At 43.5% G+C, this 26,205-nt stretch overlaps 1 protein-coding gene across 1 annotated transcript in view; it reads right to left on the bottom strand.

Moving 5' to 3' along the window:
- kndc1 (kinase non-catalytic C-lobe domain containing 1) overlaps positions 1-26,205 on the bottom strand; it is a 45,717-nt gene that overhangs the window by 1,878 nt on the left and 17,634 nt on the right. Inside the window, exons 11-29 of the mRNA XM_080782159.1 lie at positions 25,617-25,694; positions 24,991-25,072; positions 24,415-24,607; positions 22,615-23,594; positions 22,164-22,302; positions 18,884-19,188; positions 17,315-17,703; positions 15,696-15,789; positions 15,475-15,572; positions 14,402-14,589; positions 13,868-13,978; positions 13,100-13,247; positions 12,277-12,453; positions 11,640-11,855; positions 10,520-10,602; positions 8,728-8,887; positions 7,594-7,716; positions 5,232-5,291; positions 2,924-3,081 (exon numbers count right to left, since the gene is read on the bottom strand). Of these exons, the coding sequence (XP_080638285.1) occupies positions 2,924-3,081; positions 5,232-5,291; positions 7,594-7,716; positions 8,728-8,887; positions 10,520-10,602; positions 11,640-11,855; positions 12,277-12,453; positions 13,100-13,247; positions 13,868-13,978; positions 14,402-14,589; positions 15,475-15,572; positions 15,696-15,789; positions 17,315-17,703; positions 18,884-19,188; positions 22,164-22,302; positions 22,615-23,594; positions 24,415-24,607; positions 24,991-25,072; positions 25,617-25,694 (3,782 nt within the window). The remainder of the gene's footprint in view (positions 1-2,923; positions 3,082-5,231; positions 5,292-7,593; positions 7,717-8,727; positions 8,888-10,519; positions 10,603-11,639; positions 11,856-12,276; positions 12,454-13,099; positions 13,248-13,867; positions 13,979-14,401; positions 14,590-15,474; positions 15,573-15,695; positions 15,790-17,314; positions 17,704-18,883; positions 19,189-22,163; positions 22,303-22,614; positions 23,595-24,414; positions 24,608-24,990; positions 25,073-25,616; positions 25,695-26,205) is intronic.

Below are 26,205 nucleotides of genomic sequence, written 5' to 3'. Positions count from 1 at the left end.
ACACAAGAGATAGCGATTAACAAAGAGGCATGCAGGGCACGCAGATGAAGAAGAGAAATGGGAGAGAAACAAAAGGAGAATTTGCTGTTTTAAGTCTCGTTGCTATGATGTCGAGAAGGCAAAATCATCAAATACTTTTACTCCTGCATTTATGTAACAAATAGATTCTCGAATCTTCCGTGTTAATTTATCCATGCATCATAACTTTACCAAAAAAAGACTGAGTCCGACCCAAAGTACTGTACATACTGTACATACAGGATCCATGCCAAGAGCATCACTAGGTACCTTGGCCACTAGGAGGACCCTTACAGGTCAATTAGGTTCAGGTTCACACATTCAGAGAGGGTGCAAATTAATACCGAGTATTTTTCTGTGTCAGAAAGAGAAGCCATGATAAAACGCAGAACAAGGGATGAAAACTAAAGTCTGATATCACTTCAGTGTCACCCACCCAGGTGTGTCCGCCCCCACCTCTTCCTCCTCCGCCCCCACACACACACGTAGGAGTGTGCCATCCAACGTGGACCCGGGACTTTAGCAATAACCAGCTGTGTCTCTGTGCCCCCGCTACCAGCTATGTCCCCTGACCCTGGCATCTGGAGAAAACTATACGCCTCGCAGCATCTGGCCTCGCAATCTCTTTTTACCAATCCCACCCCCATCATCACGAGCGAGCGCCATCTGGAGCTGCGCTGGACGCCACTATCCCATTACCACACCGCCGCCACGTGCCACGACCCTCAGCATCTGGTCAGACATATTGGAGTCAGCGAGAAGGACACAGTGGAGCATGTCCTCGCGGCCACTTGGCCTGACTTTGTTTCAGTTGGACGTGCGTGTGTCTGTGCGTGTGTGTAAGGATAAAGTTGATCTTCAGTTTGTCATCTTGGAGTGACATTTTGTGTCGGTACTAGGACGCAGGGCATGTTTATCAGCACACAGGAACTAATGTGACTATCCTTTTATGCAGTTTAAACTGTGTGCATAGAACACTAGGCAGCTTTCAATGTTTTCAATGATGGTTCATGGATGATTCCACCAGTATCGTGATTTATTGCAAGGACGTTGTTACAATATTACTTTCTGTGCTAAGTACAGACAGACAGTCAGATAGACATAACATTACATGGCAGAGGCTAGGCTGAATGGCACAATAAGATTACAATGCCATGTCATGTTGACACACACAAAACTCAAGAGGCAGCAGCACCCTCTATTGGTGCAGGGAATATTACTGCCAAAAATATAAAGTACCACTAATGGTTGACAGTGGTGGGATTTTAGCATTTACACGTAGCCGCTCAGGTTAGTATCACTGTTTTTGAAATACTGTATGTATTCCAACAGATGTGAGGTTTTATAAATGATGTAATCATATTTATTTTCAATTAGTTTTGCATTGTTCATTTGAGTTAAAATTAATTAAATTATTTCTTCCCTTTTTGTTTTTGTCTTAGTTAAAGCTGCACTGTGTAACCTTCCTGTTCGACCCCAGATATCCTATAAAAGTACTGACATTTTTATTACTTTGTGGGCTGAGAACTTGAGTTTTTTGACCTCCATAAACAGGATCATGTCAAAGTTCAGAGTAGTTGATGCAGGGATCATCAGGAAGGCATCATCATTCCTTCATCCCTCCTCGGTGGAATAAATTACATGAACAATGGAACTGCCCTTTGTTCCTGTGATTGGCAAGATATAATCCTCCATTCCTCTGTCTTCACTTCAGTCTGCTGTTTATGTTTGGAATCATTTTGAGTCAGTTAATTTCAGTCAGTTAATTTTAACCTTCGGAAATAGGATGTGTTGGACACAACCTTTGACATGATCCTATTTCCGAAGGTTAAAACAATACAACAATAAATCTAGGTTGGCTAGACACACATAATGCAGAATGTCTCAATAGAAGAGCAGGGACACCAAATGTAATTTAATTTATTTTAAATAATCAGACAACTTTGTGTTTACTTGAACAATTGTATTTAAAAAAAAAGCGGCTGGTGTTGTGAGTTTTTATAAAGACTAATTTTGTGTATCATACAGAAGGATGGCTTCATATATAGCGTATCATTTAGCACATCCATACATGAGGGCTAAATCTAACGAAAGAGAGTGACTCAAATTGATTCCAAACACAAACAGCAGACAAGGGACACGTTCTGTGCAAAAAGAACTGACATGGAAAGGATTATCTGCCCTCAATCAGAGCACAAAGGGGCCAGTCGTTTACCTTCCTATTGTTAATGTAATTCCACAGGGGAGGCATGAACGATGATCCCTCATGATGATCCCCTCATCAACAATACACTGACTGAAGGTGAACACAGGTCGTCCATGTTTATGCAAAGCAGCCACAGACAGTAGATGCTACTGTCGTTTGAACGCTGTCATGCGCGTCATTCTGCTCAAACAGCTGTGTGGGGCAGACAAACGGCATTGTCATTAGTGCGCATGAAAATGAAAATAATATTTTACTTGATATTTTAACTGTAATAATTGTGAAAATGGAAGTTTTTAAATGAACTGATTTCAAAGCGCTCTATTATGGCAACACCAGGGCACTCTGAAATCTGGATATTCCAGCATAATGTAATGTAATTCCGAAGTAAAGTACGAATGCACCCACATGTGTTTGGCGCCACTCTATTGTGTTACCATTGGTATGTTTTGTTTATTAATATTTAAGCAGAGGAATGTAAGAAAACACTGTAATGATACTTAATTATATAGGAGAGGAGACACAAATGGTAATTCATGCTATAGAGAGGGTATGCGCGTGACATCATCAAACCCGGAAGTTATGCAGGAATGCCTACTGAGTGGCATGCATGGCCTTGACAGACCATGCATCCAAACTGAAAAGTCCTATCTGATTGCATTAAATAACATTAACCTTCATTAACATTGACCTTCCCCTCACCTGAGCTTGGTCCACTTGTATGCTCCAGTGGTGAGGGTGTACGCTCCTATCTCCAACTGCTGGATGTGCATGGCCAAGATATGTGCCGAGGGCAGGGTGGGTCTTCTCCTCGCCTGCTCTCCTCCCATCAGACACAGGTCATCGCTCTTCAGAAACACCTAAAGAGAGCAGGGCTTGCGCTTATGTATTAGCCGGTTACGTTTTGGATAACATTTTCAGTCTACAATTAGTGCTGAATTGGATTCATTTGGATTTTAATGTGTACAGAGCACAAATTTGGATCTTAAAATAGTAAGTTGTACACACTTGAGTTACAAAGGGAAAGGGATACATGAACACAAAAATACCTGGATTGCTTAAGTCTCTTTTCTCTCCCCTCTCACTTCTACAACTCCCGTCAGCATGTGATGCTGTAATGTGTTTGTTTATTCAACTGTTTGTTGGCTCATGGCAAATAGTTGCACAAAAAACGTGGGGTGCAAGTGTGGTAAAATCAACACACTGGCAGTGAAATGCAATATTTGCATAGAGTTCCTCTCAACAAAGCAATCTCAACAAAGCAAACACCATGTTTAAACATGTAGTTTCGCAAGCATCAAATAAAAGCATCAACTTGAAGTCGAGAGGATCGTTCTTTTAACCTGCCAGTGTGTGTGAGTGCAGCCAGTTGGCTGAAGATACTCAGGTTGTGTCTTTCAATTCATATTATTCCTAATTGAAAAGCACATTTTGAAAGTATGTAATCCATGTTGTAAAGTGCTTTTGGAGTTTGTATTTACATGTTTTGTGCAAGCTTTGGGACTGGGAGCTGCAGCATAGACACAGTTTCATTACATTTTGAACAGTGTTTGTATTATGGACATGCTTAGCATTGCAGAGTGCAGACAAATTGATATAAGGTGATTACAACATTAGCTTGGGGAGGGAGCTATGGGAGGGTAGAGATAGAAGAGGGGGGTTTGTAAGGATGGGTGGTGTGGGTTAATGCTACTATTTGTACACTAATATTGTTCCTCCAATGTAAAATCCTGAGTGTTAAGGTGGTTGCACACTGGACGCGTTTTCCGGAAAACCGATGGAGAATCGGTTAAACCATTTATGGTTATAGCATATTAGGGCGTAGATAGCATTTTATGTAGACATTGCACTATATAGTATATATGCATAGTTTCATTATATACAGTAGATGTGCCACTGTTAAGTTCTTAGCTTGCGTATGATTCATGATACTATTTTTTTATGTAAAATGAATAAAATACGCACTCTCAGTCGATTTTATTCATTTTCCATATGTTCTCTTTGAATCTGAACCCAGCACACGCCTGAAACTTTACAAGACTGTTTGAGTAGAGCGGGCCTTTTCCCTTGAAGTGGACTATTTTTTATGTATCACCACGTTTTTTATTTGCTGACTACTCTGGATTCAGAGCGTCTGCTAAATAAATTGTAAGGCAAGACAGGGAAAAAAATGGACAGAGAAGGAATGGCCTGAATATTGACGTTCCAGGCAGCTCAAATGTGATGTGGGTAATCATGCCATTTTGGAATGGAAAGTCGATGGGCTATTGAGTTGGTCTCAGAGAGAACTCATACAAAAACAACCGTTCACACTGTCCGCCGTCCATTCACACATGCTTGCTGATTTGAATGTGAACCCTAGAGGGGAGCAGTGCACAATGCACATTAGCATAGGAATGTCCCTTTCAGCATATCAATGGTTCGGGTGTGCTATGTTTAGTACTTTTGAGTTCCTGAAGAGATGTCAAGGGACAGAAGAAATATATATATATGAGCTGAGAAAGAGAAACCTGAAGGCATTGGTAGGGAGAGATGGAGTCCAGAGAGCAGACAACCCTACTGCAACCTCCTATCGTGTTTGTCACATTGACGCCAAACATAAGGAATCATTTCAGGATGGTGCGATATTCAAGGAGACGTTGCTTTCAGGGACTGGTTTAGCTTTGGGTCTGTACTCTGTAGCACACAGTGAGAACACACATAGCTGTTTTTGATTTGATTGTCTGCCCTCGAGCCCAGCGGAACAGTATGTGCCAAGTCCAGCCTATCTAGAGAAAAACACAAGCAAGTGTGCACATACACACACGCACACGCACGCACACACACACACACACACACACACACACACACACACACACACACACACACACACACACACACACACACACACACACACACACACACACACACACACACACACACACACACACACACACACACACACACACACACACACACACACACACACACACACACACACACACACACACACACACACACACACACAGACCTGCACAGCTCGCAGCTCCTCCAGGATCTCACACACTTTGCTAGGCAGATGTTTCCAAGCCTGCAAGGGAGACAGCAGGAAGTTTAATTTAGTAATTTCATTTAGCCACAAAATGGAAACTAATTATGAATATAAGCAGCCTTCAGATAGAAATATGGAAATGTCCCTTATTCGGTTTAGATGGTTGTCTTTTCATTGTAGGTTATTTGAGGACCCTTCTTTACACGACACAAACCTACAAGCTCTGAGCAATACCAGACGACTCGCCCCTTTACCAACTCGCCCCAGGCGTACAGCCGGTGGAACTGCGCGGCCTGGTGTTCCTAAAGTAACCTTAGTAGATTATGCTTAAACGGTTAAACCTAACCTTATTCCAAGCCTTAACCTCAGTAAAACTATGCCTAAACATAACCCTATACCCTATACTTAACCCCAGTAAAACTATGCTTGACCCTAAACTTATTCCTAACCTTATTCCCATTTAAACTAAATAAAGAATACAAGAACCGCGGCACCGAGCGGTCGGCGGAAAAGAATCGAGGTGCGAGATGGTTTAGAGGCGACTGCACCTGAGACCACTCTGAGTCTGTGCCCAATTGCCCATGCATGTTCTACATAACCTGACTCCAGTATTGAGTTCACAAGTTCCCTCCTCCTGCCTGCATCTGGGCTCTCTCAAGCAGAAACGATGAACAGGAAGCAGTGGGACAAAAATCTGATATCTCCATAATAATTTCGAGTTGTAGTCCTGTTAGTTTGTGTTTACATTTGCGCTGTGGCAGTGCTTCAATATGTCACCAGTCTCGCCCGTTGATCCTGCCTCTAGCGGCCGCATAAGGCCGCAGGCTGATTTGGATCGGAGTACATCTCTGCCCTTCTGGCAGAATAAAAATGTTGTCCAGCAGGGGGAGTGGTTTCACCAGGCTAAAATTCTAGTGTTCTACATCAGGAGTGTCCAAATCATTTTATGTTGGCCGGACCGTGTAACATTTGACTTCATTGGAGCGGGACCATTGTGCACACGCGTGAAACACATGTGAGAACTCATATGCATGTTGTCTTTTTTTTTTTTTTTTTGGCTTTCGCCACAATTTATTTTATAGAGGGATAGACAGTAGGCTGACAGGAAATAGGGGAGAGAGATGGGGGGGGGGTGACATGCAGTAAAGACCGTCAGGATCGGGAGTCAAACCGCGGCACACTGCCAGACTGGTTTACCAGCCAAGGTGTCTGGACCGCTGAGCCATGGCCCAGGCCATCATATATTATACATTTCTTTTTACCTGTTTGCATATCTCCCCTCCAACATATTTCACTTTACGCAATATTGTTTCTTATGAAGAAACATTTCTACATGACTCTTATGATCAGTATTAATGATAAGTATAGCAATTTATATATCAGAGACAAATAACAAAAGTTTTTTAAAATGCAGCACTTATTTTATTTACAAAGCTAAAGAGCAGATGAGCACAGCGCTCTCACCAGATGCACGGTTGTGACGAGTAACAAAACGGACCACTAAAGCACCCACAGATCCATCACCTTCCATTTGTGTTTAATTTATATCATGATAGATTGAAAGGAATGCATTTTGTCATAGTATTCCGTAACAAGTTTTTTACGGCCTTGCATGTTGTATATGATGTATACTTCATCAAGGCTCTGCACAGACTGAAGCTTTATGAATAACACACGACAACAAGCGCAGCGTCAAGAGAGCAACTGCCATACAGATAACGTAATGAATGCTCGTGAATACATTTAAAAATTTAAAAATCAGAAGAAGCTAATTCACTGGGCTGCACCTGGCCTGCCGGCAAGGGTGTCTGCCGTCCGGCCCATGGACACCCGTGCTGCATCAGCGCTTGTTATTAATGTTAATATGGATCTCATTTGAGGAGGACATTAACACCTTGAGGGCCCGGGACGGAGGTCTCCACCTTATTAATGAATTACGTCGGATGCCAGGACGGAGATTAATCAAAAGAACATTAATCATTCCATAACCGAGCGCACCGCTCCACAGGCTGGGAGCGCCTATTGAGCAACATTCAATGTCATTTCCGGTTGGGACGTCATCCAAAGTGGTCCCCCTCCATTTTAATGGATGGGAGGATCCCCTCAGCTACACATCCAAGATGGTGCCTTGTGCCCTGCGCTCCGAAGCTGCAAATCGCTGGGCACGCTGATTTACTGGTTCCAACTACATCCAGGCATTCAAGGTGTTTAAATATGGTCTCATCATCATCATCACATACAAATTCAAGGTAGCTTGAGGGCACCGAATTCATGACGTGATGTGCAGTTAAGTTATTCCATAATGTTTCGTGAGAAAGCGTTCTATTATCTGCAGCCTTACTGGTAACTGCCTGACGATCACATTCTCCAGGCCTCCGAGGATCTGCATGGCCGTGGCGAAGTTCCTCCACTCATAGCAGTGTTTGCCAATCAACAGAAACTTGCTCAGCAACGCCACTTGTGTCTGAAAAAAACAAAACAGAGGACACATGACCAAAGACAGCATATAGAACCTTGCAGTGTTGTTTTTGGCAGCAAAGTTTGATTTTAGTTTTAGTCCTAGTCTTTTCAATAGTTTTCATTTAGTTTCAGTCACCTGGAATGTTTTAGTGTTAGTCTAGTTTTAGTCGACTAAATATCATAAGATTTTAGTCGACTAAATCTACAGTTGATTTAGTCGACTAAAATGTATTTTGGCGGGCCTTGATGCCGTCGTAATGACTGATTTTAAACTTGCTGAAAATAGCCGATCTACAAGTTTTCAACGCGTCGCAGCGTGACACAAAAATTACTTATAATGGATCTCTTGTCCACTAGTCCCTTCCTAACAGTTTATTTGTTGACGAAATTGTCAGTATATTTAGTCTTAGTTTTAGTCATCATAGCTTAGTTTTCATTTAGTTTCCATTTAGTTTTCCATCAGTGGAAAAAGGTAGTCGACGAACATTTTTCGTCTTAGTTTTAGTCGACGAAAACAGTATAATGCCCAGAATCCCATTCTGATGTGAAGAGGCCAGGCATATTGTGTGGCAACCTTTCCCTGGCTATGACTTGTGTGTAGTGATGATATCAAGCACATCTCACGTTGCAAGGAACGTAACCCCCCCCCCCCACACACACACACACACACACACACACACACACACACACACACATTATATTATTGATCACTTCACATCAGAACAATAGCATGTCGTTTAGTTTAACTTTAACTCTGACAGATCAGAAAATTATGTTTTTATTCGGAAAGCACACAAATCTGTTAAATAAAACGAATGTATCTGCGTTCATTTATCCCATTTGTATCTCTGCGATTGTACAAATGTAACCAAATAAGACCCGCAAACAAGGGTCCTGTTTTGGTTAGATTTGTACATTCTCCGAATACAAATGAACACTGAAGATTGTATTGTGTGTGACCATTACCACCACATGCAGCTCTGAGCTCTCATCTGGCAGAGAGATTTGATCTCACCTTGAGCGTGTCACAGATGACTATCTCTGCAGAGATCCAGTTGGTGACACCGTCTGCATATGTGAGCAGCCGCTGGAGGTGGCTGCCCCCTCTCTGTGTAGCCTCGCACGCCAGCAGATTGTTTCCCTCTGGTGGTGAGACGTGCTGCTGAGACACATTCCTGATGGTGGTGGGAATGAAGCCAGGATGCAATATACTGTAGTTTAGCCACTTAAACTCTCGTGCAATATAGACAGTTTAGCCACTTAAACTCTCAATATTTACTAATTTAGTCAAACTTGACCATATATAAATAGGCTCTGTACTTGGCCTGCTCTTTTTTGTCAAATATTTGAGGCAGAGTGATTAAGTCTCCAAAATGTTCACGTCAAAAAATTGGAAGTGGAATTGAAACAGTGTACTGCGTTCGGCAGCCTTATCATTGGCTATGCTAGGAAGTAGGAAACCATCTCTGAAGCAGCAGCCTTTCTATTATGCCATGTCTGAAGCCATGGGTCTGTTCTGTTTGTTTGATGGTTGCTTTCCTTATCCTCTTCGCTATGTAATGCTGATATACTGTAGAACAGTTTAATTACAGATGCGACCACATATTTCATCTCATTACCTCTCATTTCAAGGTGATCCAGTTGTAGTTATAGGGGTCAACAGATATAGGGGTCAAGTGGTTAAACTGTTTTTGATCATGTATTAACACATTTTATTTGTGACCTCCTGGAACCCTCTCTCAAGGAAGGAACCACACATTGAACACACTTCAGGGGCAGGTCCGTCAGGGGAAGCTGGGCGTACGGCCGTTGCCCGGCCCGGGACATAGAAATAAAACTAGTGTTGACTAATCATTACAAGTGGCTCTTATTTTGAAGAGGAAGAGGAAGTCAGTTTCGGTTGTAGCCAAACTCCCATGACAGTTGTTATGATGCCTGGCAAGCGCTAGTCTGACCAAGTAGCAAACAAGAACCCCCATGGATTAAACACAAGCTTTTAGACAAAGTTCACATGTTTACGATATGAAAACCTTACACCTGTGGCTGTGACTTAAACAATGTACACACTTTGGAAGTATGTTAAACATGGAACATCCGCGGCATTAGGTGAGTAGTTCATTGTATAAGTCTCGGGTAGGCTTCCATACAGTACTGTTACTGTCAATGCCTGCAACAATGTGATGTTATTATTGAAGTTCACTTCGCCTGCTTATATCATGCCCTTAAAGCTCTTGTACTTTGGAAATGTTTGGCCTGCCGTGCCAATTCTGTTAAACATTTTGACCTGAGATCAGATTTTAAAAATGTCTGTTTGAAATTGACAGATTTCTGTTAAACATTTTAGTTCATTAGTTGCAGTGGGTCCGCCGTGCACTGTGGTGCTGCTGAACTCCTAACTCGCAAATGGTTTGAATGTGTGTTAGAGAAAACTGCAGTAGCCATGCAAGGCTTGCAGGGGGATGTGTTGTATGTTGATGGGTTGTTATATCGCAACATAAAGCATAGTAGGGGTGTGGGGGGATCGATTTGGGAGGCCCCCAATTGTGCGCTCGATCTGCTCCCCGCCCTGGCCTGGTATTGACTTGTTCTGCCACACTTTGAGAACCATTGGTTTAATCTGTCATCATGAAGGTGGCGACACCCAGACCCAGGTCATAAACGTGAGTTCATTTTGATACACATAATCGGAATCAATTTAATAACCAAATATAATAACATGCAGGAGCTTGACAGACAAGCTCCCACATTGCTAAAACTAGGGGTGTGTGTGTGTGTGTGTGTGTGTGTGTGTGTGTGTGTGTACTCACTTGTTTAGACTCAAAACCTTTTCTTTGACTCCTTGAGTTCTGGAGTTGAGGAAGTGAACTGGGTGACAGCCATGGAAAACGTCCTGTTAGACATAATTATTTTAGTAGTCACACCCTCATTCAAGTGCACAGGAGAGCAACATGCCTGTTATTAATGGTCACTCACTTCAATGATAATTTACTTCTTCATAGAGGTATGTCTCCCTCCAGTGCTGAACACAAGCAACAGCACTTTGACCTATTTAGACCGAAGGCCGATTCTAAAAAGAAAAAGTCTTCTAAATGCTAACAGTTTTCTGAAAAAAATCGATGTTTCTATGTCAGTGGTGCTCAACCCAAAAATAGCAGATCTACAAGCTTGTAGATCTGCTATTTTCCAATGGCTAAAGTATAACATAATCCTTAAAACACCAAAAGTCGGTTCCCGTCCTGAATGGGTAAAATGTGAGTATGAGAAAGGGGATTTGCGTGAATATATCCCATCGTAACGCATGTTCGTCTCATTGTATGTGTAAGCATGTGAGCATGTGTGTCCTGCATACCAGCATGTGTATTATTGTCCCTACGATGAATTGAAAATAATCATTTCCAGTTTCCACAATTAATAAAACACACAATAGTGGCACTAAACCATTTCATTGAATCTACAATACTTGCAGTATAGTTGGAAATATGGAAAATGTGGATCAGGATTAACTGTGATCATTGTGCAATAAACTGGATTAGTTTAGTTGTAATTGAAACGTATAACATCCTGGACTGGCCTATGTTTGTGCAAAATAGTAGGGGAGTAGACTTTGTTTTTGAATTAATCAAATCGGGAACCGAAATAATCATTTAACCATTTACATATTATTTTATACTTGCGCAATGGTGTAGTGCGAAAATCCGACAAGTTGTGGAGCTTCATCAGCTATTTTCAAGGACAACTTTAGGATTTTTCATAGCAGTGGCCACTAGCCCGCTCCGACTTCACACAGCATTGAACAGGCTGTATAGAGCCGTATAGTTGCATTTTCGAATAGTATCACAACTTTGTCATAATTAAACTCAGACAAAGTAGATGCCAGCGTGATACTCTGCCTTTAAAGGGATTTGTTGGATGAAGTGTTGTATTAACCTGCTGCAACAGTGTGAGCTGCTGTGCCGTCCGCTGTGCGCTGTATTCACTCTGGCCGAAGGGGAGGCGCTCATCGGCACGGTGGCGCCATCCGCTGGTCAGGTGGTCGTCCACCAGGGAGCCGTAGGCAGGCACAGGCAGAAACGCGGCCACGGAGAAGGCCTTCTCTTTGGACACCGCGGGCTCCACCACCCGAGAGATCTTCCACTGAAACAACTACAAAGATACATGACAATTAGTGTGAAGAAGGCCAATGTGTTCTTTTTTCCCCTCTTGGAAATGTCTCATTATACTTTAAGTGGAGTCTGATATGGGAGAGAAGGCCTTGCATTTCTGATTTAAGGTTAAAAAAGGCTGCATGATGTAAAAGAAAAAAGAAAGAAAAAGGTGAAAATGTCAGCCACAAGAGATCTTACAATAAGGTTGTCAGCAGCAATGAGAAAAAAGGATAGGTACCAATGTTTTCACTGATATCTTATATACAGAATACAACGAACTAAAGAACATTTCACAATAAACTATATATATATACTTTTCAATAGAAAAAATATATATATCTGGGCTTTTGGCCAAACTGATGCATATATTGGTTCAGGCTGTAGTTTTCATATATTACGGACCATTATATTACACTGACTTTTCTTCCCGGGTCCTCGACGGACGATTTGCCGCATAGCAGCTGGACAGACAGGGAGTCATCGGCCTCATCTGGGCTGATCAGGCTTTCACCTCCATGATGGCTCCTCCACGTCTTACTGGGAGAGCTGTGGAGGCTGGTGAGAAGGACCCCTCCTCGGCTGTCTAGCGGAGCCACCTGTACAGGGCAGTGTTGTTTTTGGCAGCAAATTTAGATTTTAGTTTGAGTCATTAGTCTCTTGAATAGTTTGCATTTAGTTTTAGTCGCATTTTTGTCAACTGGAATGTTTAATGTTAGTCTAGTTCTAGTCGACTAAATGTCATAAGGTTTTAGTCTACTAAATCTACAGTTGATTTAGACGACTAAAATGTATTTTGGTGGGCCTTGATGCCGTCGTAATGACTGATTTCACACGCGACGCGTTGTGTGCTTGCTCCCTGTTTCCTGTCTATCTCCACTGTGTACTATCAATGAAGGCAGAAAAGCTTCCATACAAAGTTTACATACGTTGTAAGTCAACGAGTATAAAATAAACATAGGCGTTTGGCTGTTCCTGTGAATTTTCAATCCAATGAATGATCGATGTGCCCAAAATAGGAATGCCAGGGTTAATGTGGCCAGCCACGGACATCGACCACTTGGTCAACTAAAGGATTCCTATGTGTGGTTACCTGAGTGATGAGGAAGTTCTGCTCCTATGTGTGGTTACCTGAGTGATGAGGAAGTTCTGCTCCTATGTGTGGTTACCTGAGTGATGAGGAAGTTCTGCTCCTATGTGTGGTTACCTGAGTGATGAGGAAGTTCTGCTCCTATGTGTGGTTACCTGAGTGATGAGGAAGTTCTCCAGTGTTGTCAGAAGGCCAGACGGCTGTGTGAAGTCCACCAGCCTGCAGTCCATCACCCAAGCCTCCAGCAGAGCCAAGCTGCGATGGAACACCTTTGCATCGTCTCCTGACAGCTCTGGACCAGCTCTGGCACAGAAGAATCATTGCATTGAGTTAAGCCTGATGCATACTTCATTCTACCTTAGAGATAGGGTTCAGTCACGGCGAGAGACTCGGAGTAGAGTCTCTTTGCTTGGAAAGGAGCCAGCTAAGGTGGTTCGGGCATCTGGTTAGGATGCCTCTCAATTGAGTGTCTCACTAGGGAGGTCCTCGATGCACGTCCCGCTGGAAGAAGACCCCAGGCCAAACACAGGATGAGTTGGAAGGCTTATATCTCCAAATCTGCCGGAAACACCTCGGGATCCCCCAGAATGAAGTTACTAATGTTGCTCTGGAGAGGGATGTCTGGAGCTCTCTGGTGGAGCTGTTGCCTCCGCGACCCGACTGATAAGCAGTTGAAGATGGATGGATGGATGCATACTTCAATGAACAACAGCGACGTTAGTCGACCTAAACTCACAATATATCACTTGTGGCTTTACAAAACTTAACGGATACACAATTTATGCAAACACAAACCACACATCAGAAGTAGAGTGCTCAGCCAGAGGTAGGAGCAACACTAATATGGCATTCAATAAAAATGGGGTGTTTTCAGAACAGCTATTTCTTTGTGTATTCATGAGAGATATACAGTATATATATACCTTGAGGAACTGATGAATCTGTCCATTAGGAATTGAAGAAGCTCCTCTGGAGTACAGAAGTGACGATAAGTGTACAGGAAGTGTTGGACATAACCTTCCAGAGCTGCATTTCTACAACAAGATGGAACATTATAATATCAACACACTTGAGAACATTGTGATATCAAATTCATGTCAGGAGTCACTGAAATGTATTAAATAAGATTGTCTTGCTAAAATTAGATCCTTCAGAATATAGAAGCTTATATCGTAATATACTGTATGGCCAACAGGGAATCGGGGCATAATCATATTGCGCCAAGTTGTGAGTTTGTAGATCGGCTAAATTTGCGGAATGTTCATCTTAGTATGACATGGCCGGATTAAGGATAGGTTTTATGTCGCACCAAACCAGAGTCCTGTTGACAAACAGATTACTCAGATTTCGGGAGGTGTATAGTTCCAGACTGCTATATAGCATTCGGAGATTGTGGAATAGTTGTCTGGCTAGTTCCCTACAATGCGTTTCCAGTCAAAGTGTATAATGAGTAATACCTAGCATAGAGGTACGCCATGAGACCCAGCGGAGACCCGGCCTGCAGTGTCCTCTTCCCTTTGTGGTTTCCAAAGCTCAGCACGGCAGCGTCTTCTTCAGAGGATCGCAGCTCCAGAGAACCAGGACCACACGCTGCCAAGGACGACAGCTGGGACACGTCTAAACCCCACTGTTCCACCGTCAACATCTGGACATAAACACACCAGTCACGTCAGATCAATTGTCAGGAAGTGCGTGAACTGAAGCAGCCCATTCAGGTGGATGAACTAGTTTTTTTGCGGATTCGAATGTTATCAACCAGTAGGTTACTCATCAAGACCATGCAATGGAGCCAGTAGGCTCTACGGGAGCGGGGACGTTGTTGTTGTCGGTCGCATTGTCGCAATTACTAACCCTAACTCTAACCCTAACTCTAGTAAGTAAACATAAAGCATAAAGATGTTTTCGCTTCAGCAGCAGTAATTTCACTCAGTCCCTATGCGCATTCTGTAGCTCCGAAATGAGGTCCCACTGTCTTAGCCTTGTACCGCATTTCAGAACCGGCACGTGGTTTCAACTAAGAACATTTCTCACCCTTTTCTGCACATCGTATCCAAATAATAAAGGTCCGATAATGAGCAAAACTAATTTGACTTTATTCCCGGACAAGAAAATCCAAGTTTAAACGAGTGTTTAAATGGCTTATTTAGCCATGTTTTGCAAGGAGAGACAGTATTATAACGCCAACTGAAGTCAGTTGGAAAATCTAATTGCGACATTCGAGGTGCAACTTCCTTGCAAAACATGGCAAAATAAGTAACTTGGATTTTATTGTCCGGGAATAATGTAAAATTAGTTTTATTTAGCTCATTATCGGACCTTTACTTTTTGGATACGATGTGCATTGTGCAGAAAAGTTCCTAGTTGAAACCACGTTCAAACCACGTTCTGAAACGCAGTAGAAGGCTAAGACAGTGGGAGCTAATTTCGGAGCTCCAGAATGAGCGTAGGGACTGAGGGACCATATGGGGCTATAGGGTTTGATGGTGAATATGGGTTGGTAACAGTGGAAGCGGGTGGGTTTGTGTTGCACCTCAAGGTATTTCTTCACAGACTCCAGGAAGTCCACTCTAGATATCAGCTCTTCCAGTTGGGCCTTGAGCTTGGACGACATCAGTTTGCTCTCACAACCTTTTGGGATAATAACATTATGTTGACGTTATTTGTTTTCGTAAATATTTTGCCATGCTGCAACTGAATGTTAACATTTCATTTTAATTTAAGCCATCATGTAGCACCATGCAATATAGTCACCTTTGTTTTTTCTGTCTTGTTGGATCAGCTTCTGGTAGAAGTTTCTAGTCTTCCTCAGATTCCTGGTCTCGATGGTCAGTTGTTGTTGTAGCTCCTGTAGAAGAGGTGAATTCAAACTCAAGCAATTAACCAAAATCTTGTGAATTTGTTGTCATTGAAAGAAGCCACATGCTGTACACCTGTACCAGTGTGTTGATTTCTAAATATAGGGTACCATACTGTACTGTACTGTGCTGTAGCATACTGTGCTGTACCGTACTGCTGTGCCATGTGTGCGTGTGCGCGCGTGTGTGTGTGTATGTGTGTGGGTGCAGTGAAAAGGGGAGGGGGCGGGTAATGAGGAATGTGTGATGTAATTTGCACCACAGCGAAAGTTTGCGCAATAACAGTGTGTCTGACAGAAGTAATATTTGTACAGTAAATATGGCAGTTGTGGGGAAGCGATATGCATATGGCTTAGGTGTGTGCTCTGAACAAAACACAAAATAACTCATTTTTCAGCCTTATCATTTCACATTGCCAAATGTAACCAGACGTGCAACAAGGTAATAGCCTTTCTTTGACCCTTTCAGAATGAGACAACAGGGAACAAGGTATCCTGACAAATTATACTCTGGGAAAATATTCTTGTTTGACAGTGCTGGCGGGCTGTGTTTAATATACAATTTAGGAATGATGAAGCCGTGGGCCGTATAAAATGTGTCCTCGCACCGCATTTGGCCCGCTGGCTGAACTTTGGACAGCCCTGGTCAGTAAAGGGTCAGGGTTGACGTCATTCTTGGCCCTCTCCAGTGTGACGGGCTGTGATGGAGCTCATAACAGCCCTATCCAAGTTGCACTCACACACACAAAGACTTCATTAATATTCTATTATAAATCATAACAACCTCTGCTGCCACAGGCTAAGTTCAACACATTACCATTCAAATCAAGTTGAGAGAAAATAATGTGCAAATTACCTTAAATCCCCTCAACCCCACATCTCTCGTTCCTATTTACCCCAAAGCCTGACCGTGGCCTACTTTGTACCAGATTTGAATATCATTCTTGTAAATGGTAAAAATGAACTAAGAAGTGGACTTAATTTGAATATCTAATTGTTCCTCCTGTAGTAAATAACATTGGGAATGAAATTGTGATAATAAAGAAAATATGCAAAGTTCCCAACAACTGCATATTTCCAACCAGCCATGGGGAATTCAAGTAATTTCAAAATGTTAACAACAACAATAACAGTGTTGCTTCAATTATCAGTTACGTTGAATAGCTGTAGAAACAAAACTTATGTGTACTACTGTAATCAGTTAACAAATTGACCTTTATCTGTCCATTTTGTTTCATTCTACGTGTTTAAAATAAATAAATACGTGAGTTAAATTATTGTTAAACAATTTGCACAATTAGATAATGTAAAAGAATTGTTATTTTGATCAACGTTTGCCTGTTATCTCTCCTACGGTAACAATTAACATCAAATACAGCATGGAATTGCTGTAGGCCAAAATATTAACCAAACGACAACAACATATTCTATAAGTCTTCCTTATCAAACGGCAGCTGAAATGCCGAATGAATAATGGACCTCGACATGAAAAGGGTTGGAAAACCACTGACCCTACCTGCATCTTCAGGTCCAGGCAGGGTGTTTCCGAGTGCTGGCCCAGATTCAGAGCGTACTGAATCACCTCCGCACTGAAGCAGTCTTCTCCATAGAAGGCCAGGGCCCATGAGCGCGGGCTGCCGAAGCCGAAGCCCATGGCGGATTCCCCGGGCGATTGGGATCCGGGGGATGTTAGGAGTCTCTCCGAGACCAACGAGTCGCTATCCTCCATGTCCTCCGAGCGGTCATAAGAGCTCATCTGGCCCTCGTTGTGGCCCCCCCTCCTCTCTGTTCCCAACAGCGAGTCATCGGCTTCAGAGGGGCTTTCATCGTGTCCCCCTGCAGGGCGATCCATGATGACCCCGCCACTACCCGAGAGCTCACCACTGGTAGCCCAGTGTGAGACCCCTAGAGACCACCGGACAGGGAGAGCAACGGAGAGAGAATTAATGAGAGAGAGAGACTGAAGTGGGTGCATGAGGAAAACCAAATATTGCTGAGGAGGGAGAGACGGAGGGAGGGAGGCAGAGCGTTGGGAGTTGACTCTGTGAAGGCTGGATCATTTTGTAGATTTTACATTATGTCTATTAGCAGTAGTTGCTAACGTTGTTGTTACTAGTCGTGGGCAAAATAAATTGATTCACTCAAATATCGCGATTTTAAATGCCACGTTTCTTTCCTTCGTGACAGTAAGACTGACTGGCAAAATCGCGATATTGAATTTCAATATAATTAATAATAGGTTTAAGTCGTTAAGTGAGACTCAAAACCCAACACAGAATGGTCTCCTCTGTCTGGGATGGAGACGCTGTGTGTGTGTGTGTGTGTGTGTGTGTGTGTGTGTGTGTGTGTGTGTGTGTGTGTGTGTGTGTGTGTGTGTGTGTGTGTCAGTCACACAAGCACGCAAGCCTTTGGACGGAAGTTAATTCCTGTTTCCACGACAACGCCCGTCTTACGAGAGGATCTTTGCAGCCTCGACAGCAGGACTTGGTCATTCTTGAATGTGTTGCGATCTTAAGAAGCGCATCCAACAGTCAGTCAACGCCGTACCAACCCTCCAACCTACGGCCAACAGTCAGTCAAGGCCATACCAACCCACAGCCAAAGTGGAACACGTTGAAACTTCACAGCTGCATGTTTCGAGTACACCGTCCAAGCAGTCTGCACACTGCCACTCATAACATCAACAGTTATTAGTATGGTATTAAGACCTGAGGCCAGATTCTACAAAATGTCTCCTAAATCCTGACAGTTTTGAGTGCTACGAGCTTGTAATATAGTACTTTAGCTATTTTTCATCAGCTAATGTTTAAAATAATGGTTAAAGTGGTTAAAAAACTACGGCAACACAGATGCGTTCCAGGTCTTAACCCACTTCGGGCGGGAAACCCTTTTGGTGTTTTAAGCATTATATTATACTTTAGCTATTGAAAAATAGCAGTTCTACAAGCTCGGTGCCGCGCTACGAGCTTGTAGGTCTGCTATTTTTAAGAAAACTGTTAGGATTTAGAAGGCATTTGTAGAATCGTCCTCAGGTCTAAATGGGCTAAGAACAACAGTGATGGTGTTAAGACAGTTTGTCTCTCACCTGGGCAGACATGGTTCTGATTCTCTTCTGATCTCTCTTCACCGTTTCTGCACCGATAAGGCTCAGATTTCCCATTAAGACCACCAGGCTTCTGGACCTCGGTCATCCTTTCCCGTGCTCGTTCAGCAGCAGTGGGTCGACCAGGAACAACAACGTGGACGTTTCCATTCAGGTCCAGCGGACGCCCGTGCAGGTGCACCTTGTTGCCCCCCGTCCAGATAGTGGCTGTCGAGGGTGCGGCGGTGGTGGTGGTGGCGGCGGCTGCCCTTTGGAGACCCTTTGATGGAGGCTGCTCATTAGAGCTCCTGTATGAGGGGCAGATCACACACAGACACATTTTAACCATCTATTTATGTCCACACAAAGGAGATGCATACAAGGACACAACTAGTAAAGGTGCAGTAGAGTTACACTTACAAAACCATGTGTTTTCATGGTACAACAGGCATGTCACTCAGCATCTATCTATGGGTATAAGCAGCAGCGTCTCCGCCATACTGTATGTGGCGGCTGCCAATTATAGCAGAGACACTACAGTACTTAGTGTACCTTTTTGAGCACCCCAAGTTGTTGGAACTCTCTAACAAGCAGTCTGTGGGTATAATGCCCTAGGCTGCCGAATATAAACACAAATAGTCTGCTCCACCTATAGCCCAGCTCTGAGATGGCATTTAGAAGTGGTTGGTATTTAATGACTGTGGTCATAAAGGCTTCCTCTAGGATGGAGACACACACACACGGTTGGTTTTTGCAAAGTATAAAATATGTCTTACTGGACGTAGTTAACAACCAAACATGAGAGATGAAAAGAGACAGACAGCCCAGTGAGATACAGCATAATATACACATCTCTCTCTGGTCCAAAGTGAAAAACCACAACAGAAACAAACAGCCTGGGGGGGAAATCATTATGGAAGTCAAACTTTGCGCGCCAAAGACAACAATTCTGACATCTTGTAAGTCAATGGAGAATAAATTGAGTCACGACTCTCCCCCCTCACTAACCACACACACAACAATCCTTAAATTATTCATCACTGGCGTTGGAGTATCCCCCACAAGAGAGAGTCCTTTGCTGCGCAGCAGTGGTACAAAGCTAGTCCAACTCTGACTAAAGGGATTACCCCCCCCCCCCCCCCCCCCAAGCTCTCATATGGAGCTGTGAAGGAGGAGGGGAAAACAACAACAACTCAAGAGTCTATGGTGTATATATCCTCTGACGTCTCCACTAATACTACAGCCACAGCAGATTGAGATTTCCCTGCTTCATGAGTAGACCCGTGGGGGGAGAAGAGCGTGCAGGCAGATGTCTGTCTGTCTGTCTGGGGTATAACCACATCGCTGTCCCTCAGCCACTCCCTGCCTTCCATAATTATGGATGACGTGCAAATGGCCAGATTGTTCAATCATACACTTAAGGCTCCTCAAGGCTAATTGGGAGTGTGTCTTCGCTGTCGGACAGAAACCTTGTATCTCCATATTTCAACGTATTAGTCGTCGTCCCCGTAATTAAGCCCTGCTTCGTCGTCACACTACTGTTTCACACACAAGTAGACAAAATAAACAATCTACAAGTGTCTGTGGGTTTTATAAATAATGTACCAAAGAAACTGCGAATCAAAAACAGCTTGTGAGGATAATTGGGGCAGCTGTGGCTCGGGAGGTAGAGCAGGTCGTCCAATGATCCCTGGGTTGGCGGTTCAAATCCCGGCTCCTCCTCTCCACATGTGGAAGTGTTCTTGAGCAGGACACTGAACCCTACATTGCCTCCAATGAGTTGGTCGGTGTGAGCTTGCCACCATTGGTGTGTGAATGTGGGTAAGTGAGGACGCTGGTGTCGACTGTTCACCGCTTCACCTCCCAATGTATGAATGAATTAATCATTGTAAAGCGATTTGAGCACTTGAAAAAGCGCTATATGGCCTAGTGGCCTAGTGGTCCAGGCACATGCCACATATAGGCTCTGGCCTGACAGCGAATCGCGTGTTCGAGTCCCGTTATGGCGACCTTTGTTGCATGTCTCTCCCCGTCTCTCTCTCTCCTTCTTTCCTGTCTTCACTTGTAACTATCAATAAAGGCAGAAAAGCCAAAAAACTAATCTTAAAAAAGAAAGAAAAAGCGCTATAAAAATGCAATTCATTCATAATAACTATATTGGATCCATTTGGAACACTGGCTCCTCTTTCCATTTCCTGAAAAGTAAGGCTTTTTAATGTACAAGGTTTCCCCGCGACAGTGAAGACGGGGCTTTGAATGTCTCTTCAGCGGTGCTTTGGCCGATCCCCTCAGCACCAACGAAAGCACACTTCACAGGCAAGGTTGCCATAGGGACCATTCTAGCTTGCGAGTGAAGTTTTGCATGAAGTGCGTGCAGAGTGAACGCTATTTTGAGGTGCATATAAGTATGTGTAGGAGGATAGGTTATTTACCAGTGTGACTGAAGCACCATAAGTGTCAAATACTAAAAAGAAGTGCCTTCCTCCTCCTTGGATATAAATAAAGGAATAGGATATTGTCTGTTCAAAGTAGGGTAATTATTCGGACACTGCACCAGGTCACACGGTAGATTCATTAATCATATCATAATCATTCTTTCCACATTTCTTTTTCCGCTGTTTTTGTGAATGTGGTAGTTCAATTTTGCTTCAAAACATTGACCACGCATGAATCATTTCAGCTTAATTTATATCACTACACAAGAGTGGACGTGCATTTTCTATGCTTTATTTCTTAGAAAGGAAAGTATATTAGAGAGACAGGACACCAAGGACAGGTGGAGGAGAGATATGCAAGATAATGGAACCCAGTGAGGCGACAGCGCTACCGACTGGTGCCCCCCGAGAGCAGTGTGTTGACGGTGTTGCATTTGCAGCAATTGATTGAAACCTTTATTTCAGGGGAAACCAATTGAGACCAGGGTCTCTTTTTCAATGGCGCCCTGTATACAAACAAGACAATTTACAGCAATGATTTACATACATGACATGGACACACAGTACAAAATATATAATACACAAACACATACACACAGAAACAAAACCTTATAACCAAATATTACAAAAAGCAGGTGCATACGTATGCCTTCCTCTAGTGTGAGGTCAGTTAAGACTTAAGAGTCTTTTAGAAATAGGACATTCGACTTCAATTTGTTTTTACAATTATTCCATAAATGTGGAGCATACACCCTGTAGGCAGTATCTCCCAATTTAGTAGTAGTTTTTGGTACCTTCAACAAAAGCTTATCAGTTTTGGACACTGTCTTGTAGAAAGAGTTACTCACAGCGTGGATGGGCTGTAGTTGACCAGGCAGTGCAGAACACCCAGCAGGTCCTCTTCCCAGTACAGACCATTGAACCTCTCCTTGACAACGCTGGCAAACGTCTGGTACTGCAGGTCCTTCAAAGAGAAGATGTACTCCCCTCGGAACAGAGAAACACAAAAGCCACTTTGTATATAGTATAGCTATGAACAGCACTACTGCGTTGCGAGGCGTAGATTTGTCTTCATGAATGGCCAAATGCTAAAAATACAGGTCAATTATTGCACTCAATCTAGCTGGTAAATGATTGATAGTTAGGAACTAAATGTCCAAATGGAAACAAATGGACCCTTATGAGTCCATTTGGTTCCATTTGTACACAGAGGAATTTGGTGGTCACAGAGATAAACATTCAATCATGGGACTAATCCATGTGAAACTGGGGGAATCATTGTTGGTGAAGTATACATACCCATAGCCAGGTCCTCTGCTCCATCCTCCAAATAACCATCAAAGGCAAACTCTCCCCTGAGCAGGTCAATCACCTCTTGTAGGGCTGGATGGACATCATTGGATCTGTGGAGTTCTGAAGGGGATGCGTCTCTGCAGGGATCACCTCCCCCATTGTGGGTGAGGTGCACGGCATGCTCTGGCTTTCTGCTGTGTGTGATAGAGCTACCGTTGGCAAAATAGGGATGCGATCTGAAAAGCCGCTGTGTGGTGGGACTCAAAGAAACCGACAGGCCATTGTTGCTCCCTGTGTGCGTGGCACAACAACCCTGGACCGAGCTTGTGATCAGGGGCAGAGTCAGCTCTAACCCGGGGATGGATTCTGGCGTGGCGATCTGGACCGGCACCAGGGTAAGGTGTCCAGTCACGGGGTCCTGGCGGAGCAGGTAATTGTTGACAAGACTGCAGCCGTTGAGAGGGGCGGATGACAGCGGAGGATGCGAAACTCTGGGGCCCTGCTTGACTTCGTCGAGGGACGTGAGAGGAGAGTTGACCAGTGTCCTGTCGCTAGAGGCTGTGGGTGTGAGAGGAGAGTTGACCAGTGTCCTGTCTCTAGAGGCTGTGGGTGTGAGAGGAGAGTTGACCAGTGTCCTGTCTCTAGAGGCTGTGGGTGTGAGAGGAGAGTTGACCAGTGTCCTGTCGCTAGAGGGCCAGGCTGTGGATGTGAGAGGAGAGTTGACCAGTGTCCTGTCTCTAGAGGCAGTGGATGTGAGAGGAGAGTTGACCAGTGTCCTTTCGCTTGAGGATGTGGATGTGCTGGTGGTGCTCACTGCCCCGTGATGATGATGATGATGATGAGAGGGGAGGTCCGGCCGAACTGAGCGTGAATCTGTGTCAGGTCGTGTGAGCGTCGTTGGGTCCTCAAAGTGTGCTGCTGTGAAATCCAGGCCCGTTACTTGCATGTGTTGGCTGCCGCTGCTTCTTGCAAATTCATGCACAGCCCTAGAAACACAATTGATTTGTTGACTGATAACACTTAACCCACTGGGGAGGGGGGGGGGGATTCAGGGTGTCACAGCAGATATATAAGAACACACAATCTCAATAATATTCATTTTCTTCAGCCCTCATTCTGTCTTTAGATTTACTCTATAAGTGCAGTCTTTAGTTTGACTGGGCCGCATTCTCAGCCTATGGTTTTTGATTTCATGTGTCATCTTTTACAAAAGCACTCTTTTAGTTAAGATCAATTATTATTATATTAACCACTACAATACTAGGACACTTCCTTGTTCCTGTTGGGTTGGGTTTAGAAAATAACTAGCTATTTTTTGGCGAATAAATTGCTCCTAGAATAGCAATGTTTAAGGTTCAACTCAAGTGGTTAATGAAAGCACACAAACTGTTAACCCATTCTGGGCGGGAACCCCTTTTGGTGTTTTAAGCATTATGTTATACTTTAGCTATTGAAAAATAGCAGATCTACAAGCTCATAGCACGGCACCGAGTGCTGCGCTACGAGCTTGTAGGTCTGCCATTTTAGAAAAATCGTGACAATTGCGCACAATATATATTGAATATATATTCTTTCAAAGTGAACGCTTTTAACTAAAATCTTTGCTTCCGAGGGGTTCCTGGAATCACATATTTTCAGATGGGGGTCCGTGGCCAAATGCATATCATTTTTGGGGGCCTTGACATGAAATATTGAGCACCACTGGCACTGATACAGAAACATGAAGGTATTTCAGATGTCAAGATTTAGAAGACTTTTTTTTTTATTTCGACGTCAGGCCACAAGCTTAAAGTGAACAGCACATACCCCTCAGTGGCAGCCTCGGATAGTGGGGTCTCCTCCCCCGAGTCCTCCTCATTGGTCAGGATGATGGGGGTGAAGTGTGTGGCGATGGAAGTGAAGGCCTCTGGGAGTGTGAGTCCTTCTCTGACTGCATAGCTGTGGGGAATAGGGCCAGGCATAGGAGCCAGACGGCTCTCAGTGGCCATCGGCATAAAGCCTAATACACACAGTCACAACAATGGCAGTTACAATATCGGTGATATTGTCTCATGCAATGCACACTGGAAAATGTCACTGAAATAAAGGTAGTCAATTATTGCACTTCAGTAAATCCAAAACGAGGTTAAAATGGAAAAAAAGGTTGAAGAACCTTTTTCACCACATTGACCCTAGTGTCCTTATTTTGGGCAAATGTTCACCTTTTTAGTTTTTTCTTAAAAAAAGAGCGTAAATCTTCAAACTCACAACGCAATGCGCCATGTTGGGAGTTTGCAGATCAGCTATTTTCTCTATTTGTCGTACATTTTAAAAAATGGTCATATTTTTTTTCACTTTCAGTATTGCATGAGGGTCGTCTTTATGAAAGTTGATGCTTCTTACCACCGTTGATATGTGCCGATTGCCCCAATGGCCTCCGCTCAGTGTCCAGTCCATTCCCCTCATCAGTCCATCTGGACAGTGGCTAAAAGCAAAGGGAGATCAGATAGCTATAGGTCTGTCTTCAACAGTCCCTCCAGGATGCCATTACACCACTGCATTAAATCAACTCAACCTTAAAGTAGCTGTAAGCAATAATATGTCAACATTTTAATGGCCTTTTCTCTTTTTGTTTTGGTATTCAGACAGCCAGACAAAAAATGTAGTCTCTGTGACACATCTAGGGGCCGCGATCTGCATTCAACGATTTTACTAGAAGCTTTGTCATTGGTCGATTTGCCTGTCTACTTCCTGTTTGGTTAGTCATTTCGTCAGGGTTTTTTTTGACCAATGACAAAGCTTCTAGGAAAATCTTTGAATGCAGATTTTGGCCCCAAGATGTGTCATATATAGACTAATTTTCAGGGAGTGTTTTACTCATTGCTGGCTGTCTGACTACCAAAAAAATTAATAAATAATGTCATTAAAATGTTGACATATTATTGCCAATGCTTGGAGCTACTTTAATATTATCATTAGTAGTAACAGTCGTAGCAACAGTGGGTATAGCACATTTTGAGGAGGCTTACCTGGTGAACCCTATTGATGAGTTTGGACCACACGGCTTCAGCGTTGGTCCCTTGACGTGACAAGAAATCACCACAGATCTACAACACAAAGACAGCAAAACACCATGTACATTTCACACAGGATCAGACAGAGGAGACTCTCCATTATAAAATACACGGTACCCTCGGACCTCGCATGGCTTATTGCTTTTCTGAAACGGTTACAAACATAAAGCAATTAATAACGTCATAAAACTGTTCCTAATTCACTAAAGTAGTTACACTTTCCGCCCACCAGAGCGAGCCCCACTTCCTTGTTTACTCGACCATGCAGTCCAGCCAGCCCAGGAATAGGAGGCGCTTGCTGTCTAGTTACAATGCCACCCATGTAACCCCTAGTTACCCATTCCCCCATTCAGTCATATGTGTGCGGGTGGTGCTTAGACACCCGCACGGCCAGGGTGTGTAAGGAAATCAAGCACTTCCCTTCCCTAGTTCAGCTACAGAGATGTGGAATCAATGTAACGCACGTGGGAATGATATAAAGTGATTGACGGTGTAGATTATTGTGAGATGGTCTAATCAGAAACCAGCCAATCAGAATCAAGTA

This window comes from Protomyctophum bolini (genome assembly GCF_963924005.1).
Source record: "Protomyctophum bolini genome assembly, chromosome: 14".
Taxonomy (NCBI): Eukaryota; Metazoa; Chordata; class Actinopteri; order Myctophiformes; family Myctophidae; genus Protomyctophum; species Protomyctophum bolini.
This window is presented reverse-complemented; position numbering and strand designations above follow the sequence as displayed.